General features: G+C 39.8%; 1 protein-coding gene across 1 annotated transcript; it reads right to left on the bottom strand.

The window, feature by feature from the left end:
- Positions 1-682: 682 nt before the first annotated feature.
- Positions 683-11,107, bottom strand: LOC127531284 (aminopeptidase Ey-like). The gene is made up of 21 exons (XM_051940190.1): positions 10,463-11,107; positions 9,552-9,694; positions 9,144-9,283; positions 8,159-8,285; positions 7,843-7,997; positions 7,630-7,743; positions 7,342-7,485; positions 7,036-7,101; positions 6,820-6,842; positions 6,207-6,249; positions 5,112-5,284; positions 4,923-4,999; positions 4,706-4,842; positions 4,572-4,627; positions 4,347-4,494; positions 3,701-3,792; positions 2,151-2,261; positions 1,837-2,004; positions 1,577-1,717; positions 1,312-1,393; positions 683-1,170 (listed from the first exon to the last, which is right to left on the bottom strand). The coding sequence occupies exons 1-21, from the start codon at positions 11,089-11,091 to the stop codon at positions 1,015-1,017; spliced, it is 2,925 nt and encodes a 974-aa protein (XP_051796150.1). The 5' UTR covers positions 11,092-11,107; the 3' UTR covers positions 683-1,014.
- Positions 11,108-14,315: the final 3,208 nt, after the last annotated feature.

Here is a 14,315-nt window from a genome sequence, read left to right as displayed (position 1 = left end):
GTTATTTTGAACAAAATTTGTGTTATTTTTATATTTTTTGTGTCTTTTTGTATATAAAATTCTGTATTTATTAAGCTTTCATACTGTAACCAGAATAAATGTTATTTATCATAATAACCCTTGCTGATTTGTTTGTGCATTAATGTCAAATGTCACAAATAACACACGAGATCCTGCAGATTTGGTGCTTGACCTCCACTTCCTTACACAAACAGTGCAGCTGTCAGAAGGACAATAAGATGCTAAATAGGGAGCACATCCCCTCTAAAGTCTTTAAGGAAACACCCCCACTGAGAGGAGAAGCAGCTGATGTAGGACCAGTCAGTCAACACCTCTTCTGTCCTGAGTAAACATTACAGATAGTTGAGGTACTGAAAAAAAGTCACGAAAGGAATGGATAATTGGTCTGGATTAAATTCAGAAACTTGACTAAAAATGCTGTTGAATACATTGTTGTTGTTGTTGTTTTTCATTGAGATGTTTGGATTTATGCAGTACATGACCCAGAACTTAAAGTTTGCAGGTCACTGAGGATCTGCGTCTTACTTTGTAAATTAATGCTTTACTGATGTCCGGAGCCACTACATTATTATTTCTTAGTTATTTTCTTAGTCACTGCTGACAGAATTTGCATTTATGTTATTTACACCCGAAACAATGAACAAACAGGTGGTGAAAAAAGTTAGGATTTTCACTATTTAAAACTTTTATTTTATACATTTGCATTCACAGAGGATGTAAAAATATCGGTGAGCACGCAACTTCACATTTCCTGTTGTGTGAAAATCTTGATTTTCATTCAGTTCATGTAGCTTACAACACATTTTCCACATATAAAACTGATATCAAATAATCTTTAACCACAAAAACATTTTATCAAAACTTTACATTAAAAAAATCTCCATTACAATCAGAAAATACATACAAGTTTAGAAGTCTTCAGTTGGAGTAAAGCTTTGATGAGCAAATTACAGTGCATTTGAAAACTGTGTACTGGGAAGAGTGTTTGGGTTGTTAAACTGCAGAAGTTTCACTGTTGAACCAGTTAAGCACCACATTCTTATTCTGGTTCACCCAGTTAATGTTGGCCCTGGTTCTCTCCAGTGCCTGATCTATAGACGTGGCTGCTGAGCCCAGCTGATCTGCATTGTCTTCTTTGAACTGCAGCAGCTGCAGGTTAAAATGAATGAGAATCAGTTCACATATCAATAATAATATACAGCCCCTTCACTTATTAGTCTTGGTGTTATCGTTACTAGTTTCTTCACAAAATATGGAGGTGAAATGAAAAATTGGGAACTGAATCTGTACCTGTTGGTAATCAAACTCGGTGGAGAATCGTGCTGTCACTCCAGAAATCACTCTTCCAAAAGACATTGATTCACCACCATAGCTGAGGATAAAAGCAAAAAGTGATTCAACTCTTGGACCCAAAGTTTATACAAAATCATGTAAGTATAAATTTCTAATCTGTGCTGCATGACAGTGATATTGTGTTTCTCTGCTAGCTGAGATTCACAGTACAAATATCTAGCACACCTAGCTGAAACAGTATGTCAAAAATAAGAAGACTTACTCGTTGAATATATGGTTCCACCGGGATCTGATAAAGTCCCAAGCCAGAGGTTGACCAACAGCGTTACCAGCAATGGAATTAATGGTAGAGGTAGCATCCTGTTTACGGATTTGTTCTGGATCCAGACAATACTCCAGATACCTGGAACATACACCATCAAAACACCTTTGTTTTTCATCTGAAACCATGCTGCAGGGAGCAAAGTGACTTTGAGGAGGGCAAAATAAAAGAGCAGCCATCATCCAGCCTAGAGTACTGACCTGTTCAGCAGCCAGGGCTGTCTAGTGCATGCCAGAGCAAACATAAGTTTATCTGCTTCTGAGGCGATGGTAGCATTCTTATACATGGACCATGCAAAGTCCCACTCCTCCACTCCTCCTGCTGCGATGGCATTGCAGTACACTGTGGTTTTCAAGTTGACATTAATCCTGTGAGGTGTGATAAAGAGGGGAAAGAGTTGAGGTGATGACTGGAGCAGAATCAGGGAGGTCAGGAGAGACAATGTCAAAAAATAATGGAAGGCAACTAAAATGCTTTAATGATAGTAGAAGTGCTGCTATCAATAAGACTTTACTTGTTCTCTGCAGGGTTTGTCATCCACTCTTTGAACCACTTAGTAGTCAGCTCTCTGCAGCCTTCCACTCCTGTACTGCAGGCCAAGGAGATTGCATTTATCTGATTGTACCTGGATGGAGACGATACAGTGGTTAGGAGACGGATCACAATAACAAAGCAGTCCATTAAAATGGAACACATAAAGCTAAGGCTGCAGTTGAATAGTCTTCTTAGGAAGGTTCCTAATGGAGTGAAATCACTATAGGTGTCCATGATAAGAGCTGGTTGCATTCTCTAGATTCTAATGAAATGCTTTCTTTCTAATGCTTTCTTTCTTATATCCTTTAGTATTGTATATGTTGAGCCACTCTTTTAGAAAAGAAAGGAGATAATCACTCCACAATAACTTCTGGCAGCAACATTTAAAATGATACAATCCAAGGAAGACTCATGTCAACAACATCCACTATCATGTGTTTATGTAGCCTAGTGTACGTACAGTCAGATCCTCTTAGCACTGGAGCTGTCTGTTTTACTATTAGACCACAACCTACCAGTCATGCTAGGAGCTCTGTGAAGCGACGTGACAAAGCTAGCATGCTGATGTTTTAGCAAATATTATCTTTAAGTGGTTCACAAATGTATTTTACTGTATTAGCTCAGTAACAATTGCTAATTAGAAATAAACACCAGTACGGTCGACAACATCTTCGGAGGTATTAAACCAATGTAGGTTACAAAAGAAAATTTAAATCTAATGGTGCAAGATTTGAAGATTACCATGCCAAATTTAATGACAATTGTTGATACATTTCAGTTAAAATCACAAATTTTGAGAAAAATTCAGGGATTTATATTAATCATTATTAATCAGGGTTCATTGTCTGAACACCACTGATGTCTGTATCCAGTTTAAGATAATCAATAAAAGCAGCAGCTGAATGGTAACAGATTAATCCTGTGTGAACCGAAGACATTTTAGAGCAGAAAAACTTCAAGAAAAAAGTAAAACCCTCAACTGAAAATGTGAGTTTTTGGCAGCCATGCAGGAGTGAGAAAGCAAGCAAAGAAGTAAATACAGACCAAAGAGATAAAATATTTTTCTATCAAGATAACGGCATATTGGAGTGAGCACATTGGAGAGATACTAAAAACAGGGACACAGTGTGGAGAAGGTTATGTGAGGTAATGTTTGGGAGGATTCACAGTTTTGCAAGAGAGGATGGGTATATTTTTTTTTGCGAATCACACATTTTTTCATAGGGATCATTAAAGTTTCATACATCATAAGCTGTATTATTCTACAGGGATATGGCTCACTGTGGTCTGGCATAAGGAAAGTTGTCAGTGGTGATAAATGTTTTAATTTGAGTTTTTGGGGAACTCGTTTGAATTCACCACCGACATGGAAACTCCCCTGGAGCCATGATCGATTACAATAAATACTTTAACAACATGCAGTTTCAACGCTAACAAAAGCTATATGTGTCATTTTCAAATGCACAATCCCTACATGCTCAAGAGTGAAGCAGACGTGGTTTAAAACATGCAGCATGTTAGCATCCTTACTGGTCAGTGTGGCTTTCAGGGATCTTTGTCCAGTTGGCAGTGATATCTGCAAAGTGCTGAAACAGAGGGGTGACCTGCTTTTTGATGTAAGCCTGGAGGATGAGGATGAAGCAGTTTGTTAGTTTGGATTTCTGTTCAGAAATACTGGACCATAATACATTAAATTTCTCTATGATTAACCATTGCTTGCTAACCCTGTGAACCCCAAAACAGTTTTGCATTTTCTGCTCCTGTCAAATTTACTGTTGGCTTATATTTCACTGCAATACAAAGTCCGGCATAGCCATGGCTAGAAGCAGAGAGAACTGAGAAATGTATTCTGTGCAGTATAAAATTGCCAGATATCATTAAAAATTAAGTCAAAGTTGAATTTTTTTAGTTATTTGCTTGAGAAAAAAAAAGAAAAATACTACAATCAACGTTTACAACATGTGCTTAGATTAGGTTGTTTCCCTGACAGAACCACACATCATACATGATTTGTTAAAGGACTGTCAGAAAGTTGAGAATCAGATCATTTGCCCTGTGTTCACAGTTTTTCTTGCTCTTTGGTTTTAGGGTTCAGAGGGTAAATGCCTCAGTTAATCTTTTAGAACCAGCATCTGAATTTAATTATTGAACACCATCATAAATGTGGATTACTGACCTGCATGGGTCCATACACTTCACTGCGGTCAAACATGAGGTAGAAGTAATCTAAGTTGCTCCTGGTTGTCTGCCAAGGCATGTATTCGACTTCTTTATTTAGGAATTTGGTCGTGCTCAGAGCCAGAGTTACGTTCACTATCTTTGCCCTGAAAATGACCCACATAACTGATCAGCTTTGGCTTTCAGGATTTGGCAGAAATGCTTTGTAAAAATATGAACTCACCTGGCAAGGTTAAAAGCATCATCGATAATCTGAGCCCGGTTGATCACTGGAATATCCTAAAAAGTGAATAAAGACACTGAGTGTGGAGGCAGGAGTTGTCATTTGGAAACACTGCAGAGGTAGAGGAGTTGTACCTTCGGTTGGGAGTTCAGCTTGTTGATAAGATTCTCCCAGTTTTTAGAATCATAATTGACTCTGTAGAAACCCTTCACATTGATGTTGGCCACCAACCAATCATTAACACCAGGAGCCACGACGTCTGTAATTGTATCTGTTTGGATGAAGATTAAAATGAATGCATCTTTTTATACTTGGTTCACGACCTTTGCAATGCCCTGAAACAAATCTTACCTTGTTTATTAGTAAGCCAGAACTGCTGCTCACTTCCACCGGTCTTAATATAGGTAACAGGAACAAACCACTCGTAACTGGAGTCATACATAGAGGTGGATAAACACAGTACACAGAGAGGGCGGATGAGTTTTGCTTGATATAACCACACAAAAATGTGCATATGAAACATCAAAAAACAGATCCTACTTGAAATCTGAGGGCCGGTCCACCACAGATTCTGGGTCCAGCAAAAAGTGTTCCTGGGTGATTTCACCAGTCTGGGTGTTGATGGTGACCAATGGGAAGCCCATTTGTAGGATCCACCGGTTCATGATGTCCTCTAGAGGGTAGGGCAGCTTGATGCCTGCCTTATTCACTGCCTAGCAACAGGAAGAGTCAAATATTTGTAATAACATAACTCGCTGTTTGTTCTCAGTCAGCAGATGAATTCTCGTTCACAGTTCAGATGGTAAACATCGATGCCTATTTTGACATCTTTTTTGAACTGTGTGTCTTTCAGTATTTCTTCTGGGTGCCACATTTCCTAAACCGTGATCTAAGCACAGAACTGACATATTCTACAGGCTGAACATTGATCACTGACTCGCACTAAACAGACAGCTTAATCTTACATTGTTTTTCTTTTGAAGGGCAGCTGAGAGTAAATGCTACAGAAGGACAAGTAGAAAAGAGCTTTAATGTACTGAAATAACTAGCATTAGCCACCGTGAGCTAGTGTCATCCCAGATGTAGAGCCCCTGAGTGAATGAAGCTACGCAAGGGTGTATTGTTGACAAATACTACCTATAAATTGGAATTTCTTCTTTTGAAACGTCATCTCAAAACTGTACTAATAAATATTTTATTTAAAATTCTGCCATATTAGCCTTTAGCTGCTAAAGAGCCAGATCTTTCCCTCAGGAGTTGGTAGAGACCAAAACATAGCTAAGAGTGACTGTTGGATGGATGCTTGTTATTTGTATGTAAGGTTTTTTTATTACCAGTATAGTGGAGTACATCGCAAACTATGAACAGCACATTTACTGTAGTTGGAAACTAAAAACTACCAAAACTTGCGGTAAGTGTTCACTGAGTTACACCTGTCTGATCACTTCAGTAAATAATATAATCCTATTTAAAGTTTGTACATTATTTTAGCTTAGCACTTAGTGGGTTGAGGTTAATTGTACTGTTTATCCTGGAATTTTTTATGAGAAAATGTCTTATTTTTTGTGCCATTCTTACAGTTCTTAAGGCATTTCATTTTTAAAGAAAACACTTATGTTTATATTGCAATCTTACCATTTCCAGATGCCTCCACAGGTCTTGGTATACTGTGTTTTTACAACCCGGTCTCACGGGGATTCGTGAAACTGTCACGTAAATTTTTGTTTCGGTTTCGTGCGCACCAACACGATTTCGTCATGTTTTTCGTGCAGCTCACCACGAAATGTTTTTCGTGTTGCTCACAAGGAAACCCGCTGTGGTAATCACATCTGAAAGTGGTTTATACCGGCAGATTCATGGCAATCTAAGCTGTCCATCGGCGTATACTGCTTGTGTGATCGCGTTTGCGGCCATCGGACATTCTTTAAATTCCTATGCAAATTGGTAAGTGTACCACTGGGTTATGGTTAGGGTTATGGTTAGGTTATGGTTAGGGTTTTGGTTAGGGACGATGTCATGCAAAATATAGCGTTGGATTCGCCACGGTTTTACATTAAAAATATAATATATCCATTCGTTTGAAATACGTTCTGAGTGGCACGAAAAGTCCGCCGTTTAAAATACATTGGTGCGCATTTCGTGGTGAGCGGCACGAAAAACATGACGAAATCGTGTTGGTGCGCACGAAACCGAAACAAAAATTTACGTGACAGTTTCACGAATCCTCGTGAGATCGGGCTGGTTTTTATACTTGAACTCCTCTAAATATGTCTGCAGACAGACAAAAAAAAGTGGTGGTTATACTTGTTGCACTTTAGTGGAGAACAAATTAAGTTATGCAATCAAATAAAAATGTTGATGTGACCATATTAACAAAATTAAACAACTTGTGCTGATTAGTGGATGGTTTTACAACACACATATATACACATATATCAGGTGCTTGCTATTTAGCTGTACTCACATGGAGTCCTTGGGAAAAGACGGTCTCAGTGATAAACTCTGAGAGCATCCTGAGGACAGCAGCTCCCTGTAATGAAAAACAGAGGGATATTAGCAGTTTTAGTGGGTGACAAATCAGCCATGACAGAATTAGTGCAATCTGCTAATGAGGAGCAGTGATTCATTTGTAATTTAATTCTGTAGTTCTTAAAGAGAGTGTCAGGAGTCCTCGATGAGGGTCACCCCTCATCAAAATGTGAACACTTTAACTCATTTTATCCTGTTTAGGTGAGGTCAGACTCTTGATGTGTTATCAGTGCTACTGTACCTTGCTGTATGTAATGGAGTCGAACAGTTGACTGATTTGGTCTGGCCTCTGGACGTCCTCCTCTTTGGATGAGAGCGGGTGGGAGGAGGCCAAAGCATCCACCCCCATCACTCCGATGATCTCATTCAGGACGATTAAATCTTTCTGGAAATGACACAGAGAGATGTTGGTATTGTGCAATATGGCATGACCACACACATTATTAAACATCAGGATCACACCTATTCCAGTAAAGATGTTGAACTGTTTTCTGCATCAACATGGTGAGGACCTCAGGGCAAAACTCACCATATTCCATTCTGGTTCAGCAAAGTCGGCTCCAAGATAAGAGACGTAGGTGGCAAAGCCCTCATTCAGCCACAAGTCATTCCACCACCTCGTGGTCACCAAGTTGCCAAACCACTGAGAGGACAGAGCTTTATTTTACTGGGAGTTTAAAAGCAACACAAGCTGAACATATTAACACCTTTTAGACGGACAATACATCATTTATTATCATACCATATGAGCCAGCTCATGGGCAATGACAGTTGCCACCCACTCCTTGTCTCCATTTGATGACACTTTAGGATTGTATAAAAGTGAAGTCTCCCTGTATGTGATCAGGCCCCAGTTCTCCATGGCTCCTGCACCGAAGTCAGGAAGAGCAATCTGGTCTGAAAACAATTAGAAAGGTCAGTCAAGTCATTTTTGGACTGTTGATTGTACAGTTTTCAATTCATGCCTCAAGGTAAAAATATGCAGTTGCTTTGACTAAAAACAAGCAGTGTAAGCTCATTTAGTACGCTTGTGTTAATCAGAGTGTGTGAGTTCCTACCTGACTTGCTCAGGGGATAAGAAGAGTTGTAGTAATTCTCAAAGAAAGACAGTATGGGGCCAGTCTTATTGAGTGCATAGTCTCCCTGGCCCTCCTGTATGGCCTTCCTGCGAGCCCAGATCCTGATCTAAAGCAGGAAAAACAGTACTTCATTAAGAACTCGGCAGAAAAAGATGAAGGACCAGAGACCTGAGCTCTGAGTCCAGCAGAGGGCAGCAGAGAGTCAGCTGAATAGAAAATACCACAGGTTACCATGGTAAGTCTGTTTGTTTGAATTGGGTGAAATGTTTATTACTTTTGCTAATAGAAGCAGAGATTTATAAAGCTCTGTTTATGATTAATAACAAACTGTGAGAGCATAGTTAATCAGCAAATACAGCTCAGTCAGAAGGGTGGAACCAAATGAACCACTGTATGACCCAGGCCAGAGAGAAGCAGTCTGAACCGTCTAACTTTTTTTTCTTTTTCTTTTTTGCTGGTCTGTTGACTACCTTTCTTCCAGAAATGAATGCAGCAATGACTCCTGATGAAACTCTTTGCAACCTCCATTATGCTCTGATTGTACAAAACTGTTCAAAATATACATCAGAATTCAGAGCAGACGCGAGCATTGTGTGTATTTTAAATGCACTTTTCTTCGCTTATTGAACTTAAGGCTCTGTTGAGCTCAGATCAGCTTGAATTCTTGGGGTCTAATTTAAGTAAGCAGACAGCAGAATTAGTGGCAAGGAAATACAGTATTGGTAGAAGCCACATTACCAGAGGTGTTTCTGGTTCTCAAAGCTTGTTATGAATGTTACAGTTCATTGTTCACTTCTACGTTGGAGGTCAGAGCTCAGTGCCACAGCAGCAATATAAGGAGTGAAAATAAACTAAAACATGCTCTGACCAGTAATTATAAATACCTATGCGAGCAAATAATGTTGATATTTTACATAAGTGTCAATTTGTGGAATACTGACAGTAAGATTTAATAAATACTTACCAAAACTTCTGCACCTGGCTCTGAACCAATGTATCCAAACTCACATACGACAAAAGCCAGCAGGTAGGTTGACATGATCTCTGTAGGTTCAAAGTTTGTCTGTTGTAATGTCTGTCCCTCCGAAGTGAAGTTGATAGGCTCTGTTGGGGTCGAGGGCAGCAGCAGAACAAAGAAGACAAAGTTATGTAGCTACAATAATATGTATTTTTTAAACAATCATGGACTGTCAATAGAGGGGCATTCATTTACAAGTGGATTCCAGAGACACACTTTGTCAGTGTTTTCAAAGGCACAAAGAAATCAGATGCTTTCTATGTATTTGGTTCTATGTATGAGAAGAGTTGATTGGACATTACACCTAAAGAAAGCATTAAACAAGAGCAGTTCACATGCAAAACAAGAACTTGCCATGGTTCATGCCGTTGGACAGAGCCACTGTGTCGAGGGGGTGGATGAGAGTGATGTGGAAGACAGCTTTCATGGCCGGCTCATCGAAGCAGGGGAAGGCTTTCCTCGCATCTGTCGGCTGCATTTGAGTCGTGGCCAGAACTCTGACGACAGCAGATTGAAAAGCTCAGTAAGTGGATGCACATGAAGACGCATGAGAGCAGACCCTGCACTTTTAGATACTGTTATCAGTCAACATTGTCTTCAGGGAAATATTTTGTAAAGTAGTGCTTGTATATACTGTGTATTTCAGTACATTATTCTCTTTGTTCACATCTTTCCTGTCTAGAGTGAATTACAACAGTTTTTTGGCTGAAATAACTATATATTAGAAAGTTTTTTAAGAATTTCACAAACAGGGGCATCCTACGCAAGTCCTCTGACTCTAGTGTCCTTCTTGATATCACCACTAGGAGTCATCAAAGTGCGATTATTCTTTATCCTGCATATAGCAAATGTAGCACTTCAACATTAGGATTCAGCTTGGTTGTAAATTAGTATTATTGTTACTCTTATATTGTTATTGCAATAATTATTATTATTTTACCGTTTTTTTCTATTTACATTATTTCATGCCATTACTGTTGTACAGCAAGTCTTTTTTAAAATGCTTTTAAACATCCAATTGTGACATATTACATGTTATTTTGTGAGCTTTACAGATGCCACTGTTAAGGCAGCTTTTTCCGCTGGTTCCCAGGGCCTGTGCTAAGCTAAGCTAAGAAAAATTTTTAAAAAGGTCAAAGCTGTCAACCCTGCAAACTGTAATAATATTTATATCTTATAGTTATCTTCTCTACAACATAGCTCATAGAAAACAAACTAGTGGAATTAAAAAAGCTACAAAAAATAAATAAGTGAAAACATCATACTTTTTCACTCCATCTTCAATGTATTCACTCCTGTAAAATCCTCCCAGGTCATCTGCTAGCTCTCCTACAAACTCTGTGAAGAGCTCGTATGAGGTGCCGGCCTTCAGAGAGTCGCTCAGCTGGATCACCAGGAACTGGGTGGGAACCTCCAGGAAGGTGTTCTTCAGGCTGGGTGCAGGGGCTCCATTCAGGCCCGTCAGCTTGGCGTGGTATCCATTAAACATGGTGAAGTTCAGCTTGTTGGAGTGGATGAGGATCAGGTTGGTGTCCTTCACACATCTGAACACCACCGTGGAGTGTCCGCTGAAGATGTAGAGGTTGTTGCTGTTGGGCGTCAGCCGGGGCCACAGGGTCACATTGTAGGAGGTCGGAGCGAGGGAGTCTGGAAGCCTGTAGTGCTGCCAGGGTTCCTTGGGTGTGGAGGGTGTTGTGGGGCTGGGGCTGGGGCTGGGGCTGGGGCTGGGGCTGGTGCTGGGTGCCTCAGTGGTTGCAGGTGTCCCAGTATTCAGATTCTTTGACTTCTCCTGAGCGTAGACCACAGAGAGGGCGATGATGGTGGCTGCGGCAGCGATGCCTACAGCCACGCAGACTATTGCCACCACTTTGCTGATGTAGAAGCCTTTCGCCATGTCTCCACCAGAGAAGAAGAATACAGAAGAGGGGGAGTGATTGCTATTTATGTCCTGACTTGTTAGATTCAGCCCAAAGTAAATGATTGATTTCCTGGATGGGAAAAAACAGCTGAAAGTCCAAAACACTGAGTTGTAAAAAGTTGTCGAGATAAGAGTCCTGCCCAATCTGTAAATTTTATACTATTGGTGGCTCTGAATGAAGGCCTTCTTTAGAGGCCGGCTTGTGTTGACTGTCTATTCAGTGTCGAAAATAGTATGGTAATGGATTTTAGGTGGAACTCACAGCAGAGCGTGTCTGTGTGCGTTTCAAATGTGAAGCACTGCATGAAAAGAGAGATTTTCGTCAGTAAACAGCGCTCTAAATAGCAGTGAAATTTCAAGTTAACGGCTGTTCAAGGGAACTTGTAGGTAGCACAGAAAACGACCAGGAATTGCCTGGAATTGATATCGAGGGCTGATCTCCCAATGTACACAGATGGGTCCGTTCAATAACAAAGAAGCCAGAATTGCCTTATGACACAGTCTAAGTATGGGTTTACACAATGTCGTAAACTTGTATTTGACTGCAATTTATATGATGACCATAAAGCTCTGGTGGTTGACCAACACAGTGGTGCTTTAAACAAGTGGAGACATTCCCACGTTTGAACTGAAAGCACATGCTTCTCTGCATGAGCTGCTTATCTCAACAAAAATATCTTGTTCACATTATGACGTCTGGATATTTAGCAACAAACAGAATATGGAAAAATGCATACTAATTGCTTGATTCTGTTGTTCTTACAACTAATCAGCCTTTGCGCAAGAACCATCAGCATCAGCATAAAACTGAGCAGTGAATGATTATGGATTTTTTTCAGTGTTGTTTTATAATAAAAAAAACATACCTAAGATCCTCAGAATACACTCATCATTGCGTGCATGTCAAGTAAATGATAAGTTTGGTTTCTCAAGTGGCAATTTGGAAATTTACTGTTACCATCTAAATGAGATGTGGTTCATGAGTCAGAGAGCGTGCATTATGGAAGCAGGACAACATCATTGCAACAGTTACAGCTTCAGTCCTTCAGCTCAGTCTGTGCAGGAGGCAGTCTGGCTGTGTAGTCACCCACTTTTTCCATCTCACAGAAATGGAAGAATACAACTTGAAGCTTACAGGTGACACGTATGTGCCTAAAACTATAGTGTGTGTAGTGACACTTGGTGTGTGCATTTTTGTAGTTTCAAGATTCAATTTCCACAACCTTCTCTGTCTTGTTTTAATGTGTATCCTCACACAGGTGTAATTCCAGTCTGAGGTTACAGCATCACTGCATGAAAGTAGATTTTTATCTAACGGGTCCAATATTTTAATCCACAGATGAAAGCTTGTGTCCGGAGTTTCCATTTGTTTTCAATTTATGTATCATTGTTTAACAAAGCTTAAATGTGTTAGTCTAGTTCGATACTGTAATATAATGTTAGCATGACGCGATATGAAAATTTATTCCTGAGCTCCGCCTTCCTCTCATAGACCCCCATGTTATTCCAAAAAGCGCCGGTTGCTGCCGACCAATCAAGTTCGAGCTTCAGCTTTGTCATGCTGTCAATCAACGGTTACGCGCACAGCAAGCAAGCCCATGCAGAGGTGGGCGAGCTACGCACTACGCAACCGCGCGCACATTTGTTTTGCTTGTGGAGGAGCTGAGAGAGCATCAGGGATCAGCAACTTCCAGAAAAGTTACCAATCCCACGGCTTGTCAGGCCAAGAGACTGCAGGACATTTTTTGGCTCGGGGTGCTCGGGGAGAAGCATTGCCGCTGCAACAGTGGTGTGACAAAAAAGTCATTAATTTTTAGAACAACTGCAGGCTGTTTCTGTAGATCAGAATAGAAACAAGCGTGGAAACCTTCCTGTTTAAAATGGTTTTTAATACTAAATGCAGCATGGCTCATAAACAGTACACAGAGAAGGAAATTGTTGGAAGATGAATTTCACATGGTGAAACATCAATCTAGATTTAAAGGACAGAGTAGTGTGAAAAAGCCCAGTTTGTGGAAGTTGTAAAATAGTTATAGTATGTAGAGTCCCTTTTTTTCCTAGTATTGCACATTTTTTATGTTAACATTTTTGGGCATTTGGAAAATGTTATAAATTCTGATTCCATTTTTTTTTCTTTTTTGCGAAATTTATAAGACAAGAAATTCATTTTTCATTTTTCTTTCTTTTATGATTTATGTCATTATAACTTTTGTATGCTGCACAGTACATACTTTGGAGTTCTCTCTCCATTTATCCACAGTCTGGCTGTTTCCATAGAGGTGTAGGACTTTGCATAGCAGTGAAAAATGACTCCAAATAAGGGATAAATTAGGATTAACAAAGGCAACAGCAACAGACTGCAAGAGACCAGTCAAACAAACACATGGGCCTGTTAACTTTATAATGTGAACACGGTATTTAGTATCGGGTTTACCATCTGCTATAAATTAAGGGTTGTGCAGTTGTAAAATCTTCTCTCAAAAGTGATATAAAATTCTGTGCAGTGTTTTGTTTTCATTTAGCCTGTAAACCCTGAGAGAAACCAAGGAGCCGATACAGGGTTTGATAACCTGGTAAGAGAAAAAATAATTGCCATGCCACTTTAAAGTTTCAGGTCACATGCAGAAAGACACACAAATGCTAAATTACAAGAAGATGTAATCACGGCAAACCAGTCGTCTTACCTTGTTAGCTCTGTCTCAGTGGATCCAGCCTTTTAACTTGTTGATCACAGAGTCCTGCTTTAAAACAGCTCTGTTTGCAAAACTACACTCACTTTTGGCCACTTGTCCACAATTAATGAGTCAGATCTTTAATTTCAACATGTGTTGAAACGAGGTACCCTTTGATAATGATGATTTGATAATAAATGGAAACACTATTTAAGCAGTTCAGCAGAAATCTGCAACTTCCCCTTATCCAGGACTGATCCAATAGTTATCCTCTAACTAAATGACACAGCTGGGTATTGCACAATCTTCAACACGTAATATTCAGTCATTGTCAACGGCAGATAGTTTTGAACTTGTTGCGTCTTGTCTTAAGCATCAACTAGCATGATCCTTCAGAATACTGGCATCTCTCAGTGTGCCTATGTTCCAGCAGTGTTGCATAATGTGTGGTATTCCAACCCGGTCTCACGGGGATTCTGAAGGAAGGAGAACTATAGTTCACTGGGGTATGTTTGAAACAAATCCACC

This window comes from Acanthochromis polyacanthus, chromosome 2 (genome assembly GCF_021347895.1).
Source record: "Acanthochromis polyacanthus isolate Apoly-LR-REF ecotype Palm Island chromosome 2, KAUST_Apoly_ChrSc, whole genome shotgun sequence".
Taxonomy (NCBI): Eukaryota; Metazoa; Chordata; class Actinopteri; family Pomacentridae; genus Acanthochromis; species Acanthochromis polyacanthus.
Note: the sequence above shows the minus strand (reverse complement) of the source record. Positions and strands in the feature narration are given on the sequence as shown.

Coding starts and splice junctions, on each gene's coding strand:
- LOC127531284 (XM_051940190.1), bottom strand. CDS start 11,091: ATGGCGAAAGGCTTCTACATCAGCAAAGTGGTGGCAATAGTCTGCGTG. Junction 3,793..4,346: donor AAGTGTATGGACCCATGCAG/GTCAGTAATCCA, acceptor CTCATCCTCCAG/GCTTACATCAAAAAGCAGGT. Junction 1,171..1,311: donor CCGAGTTTGATTACCAACAG/GTACAGATTCAG, acceptor TTTAACCTGCAG/CTGCTGCAGTTCAAAGAAGA.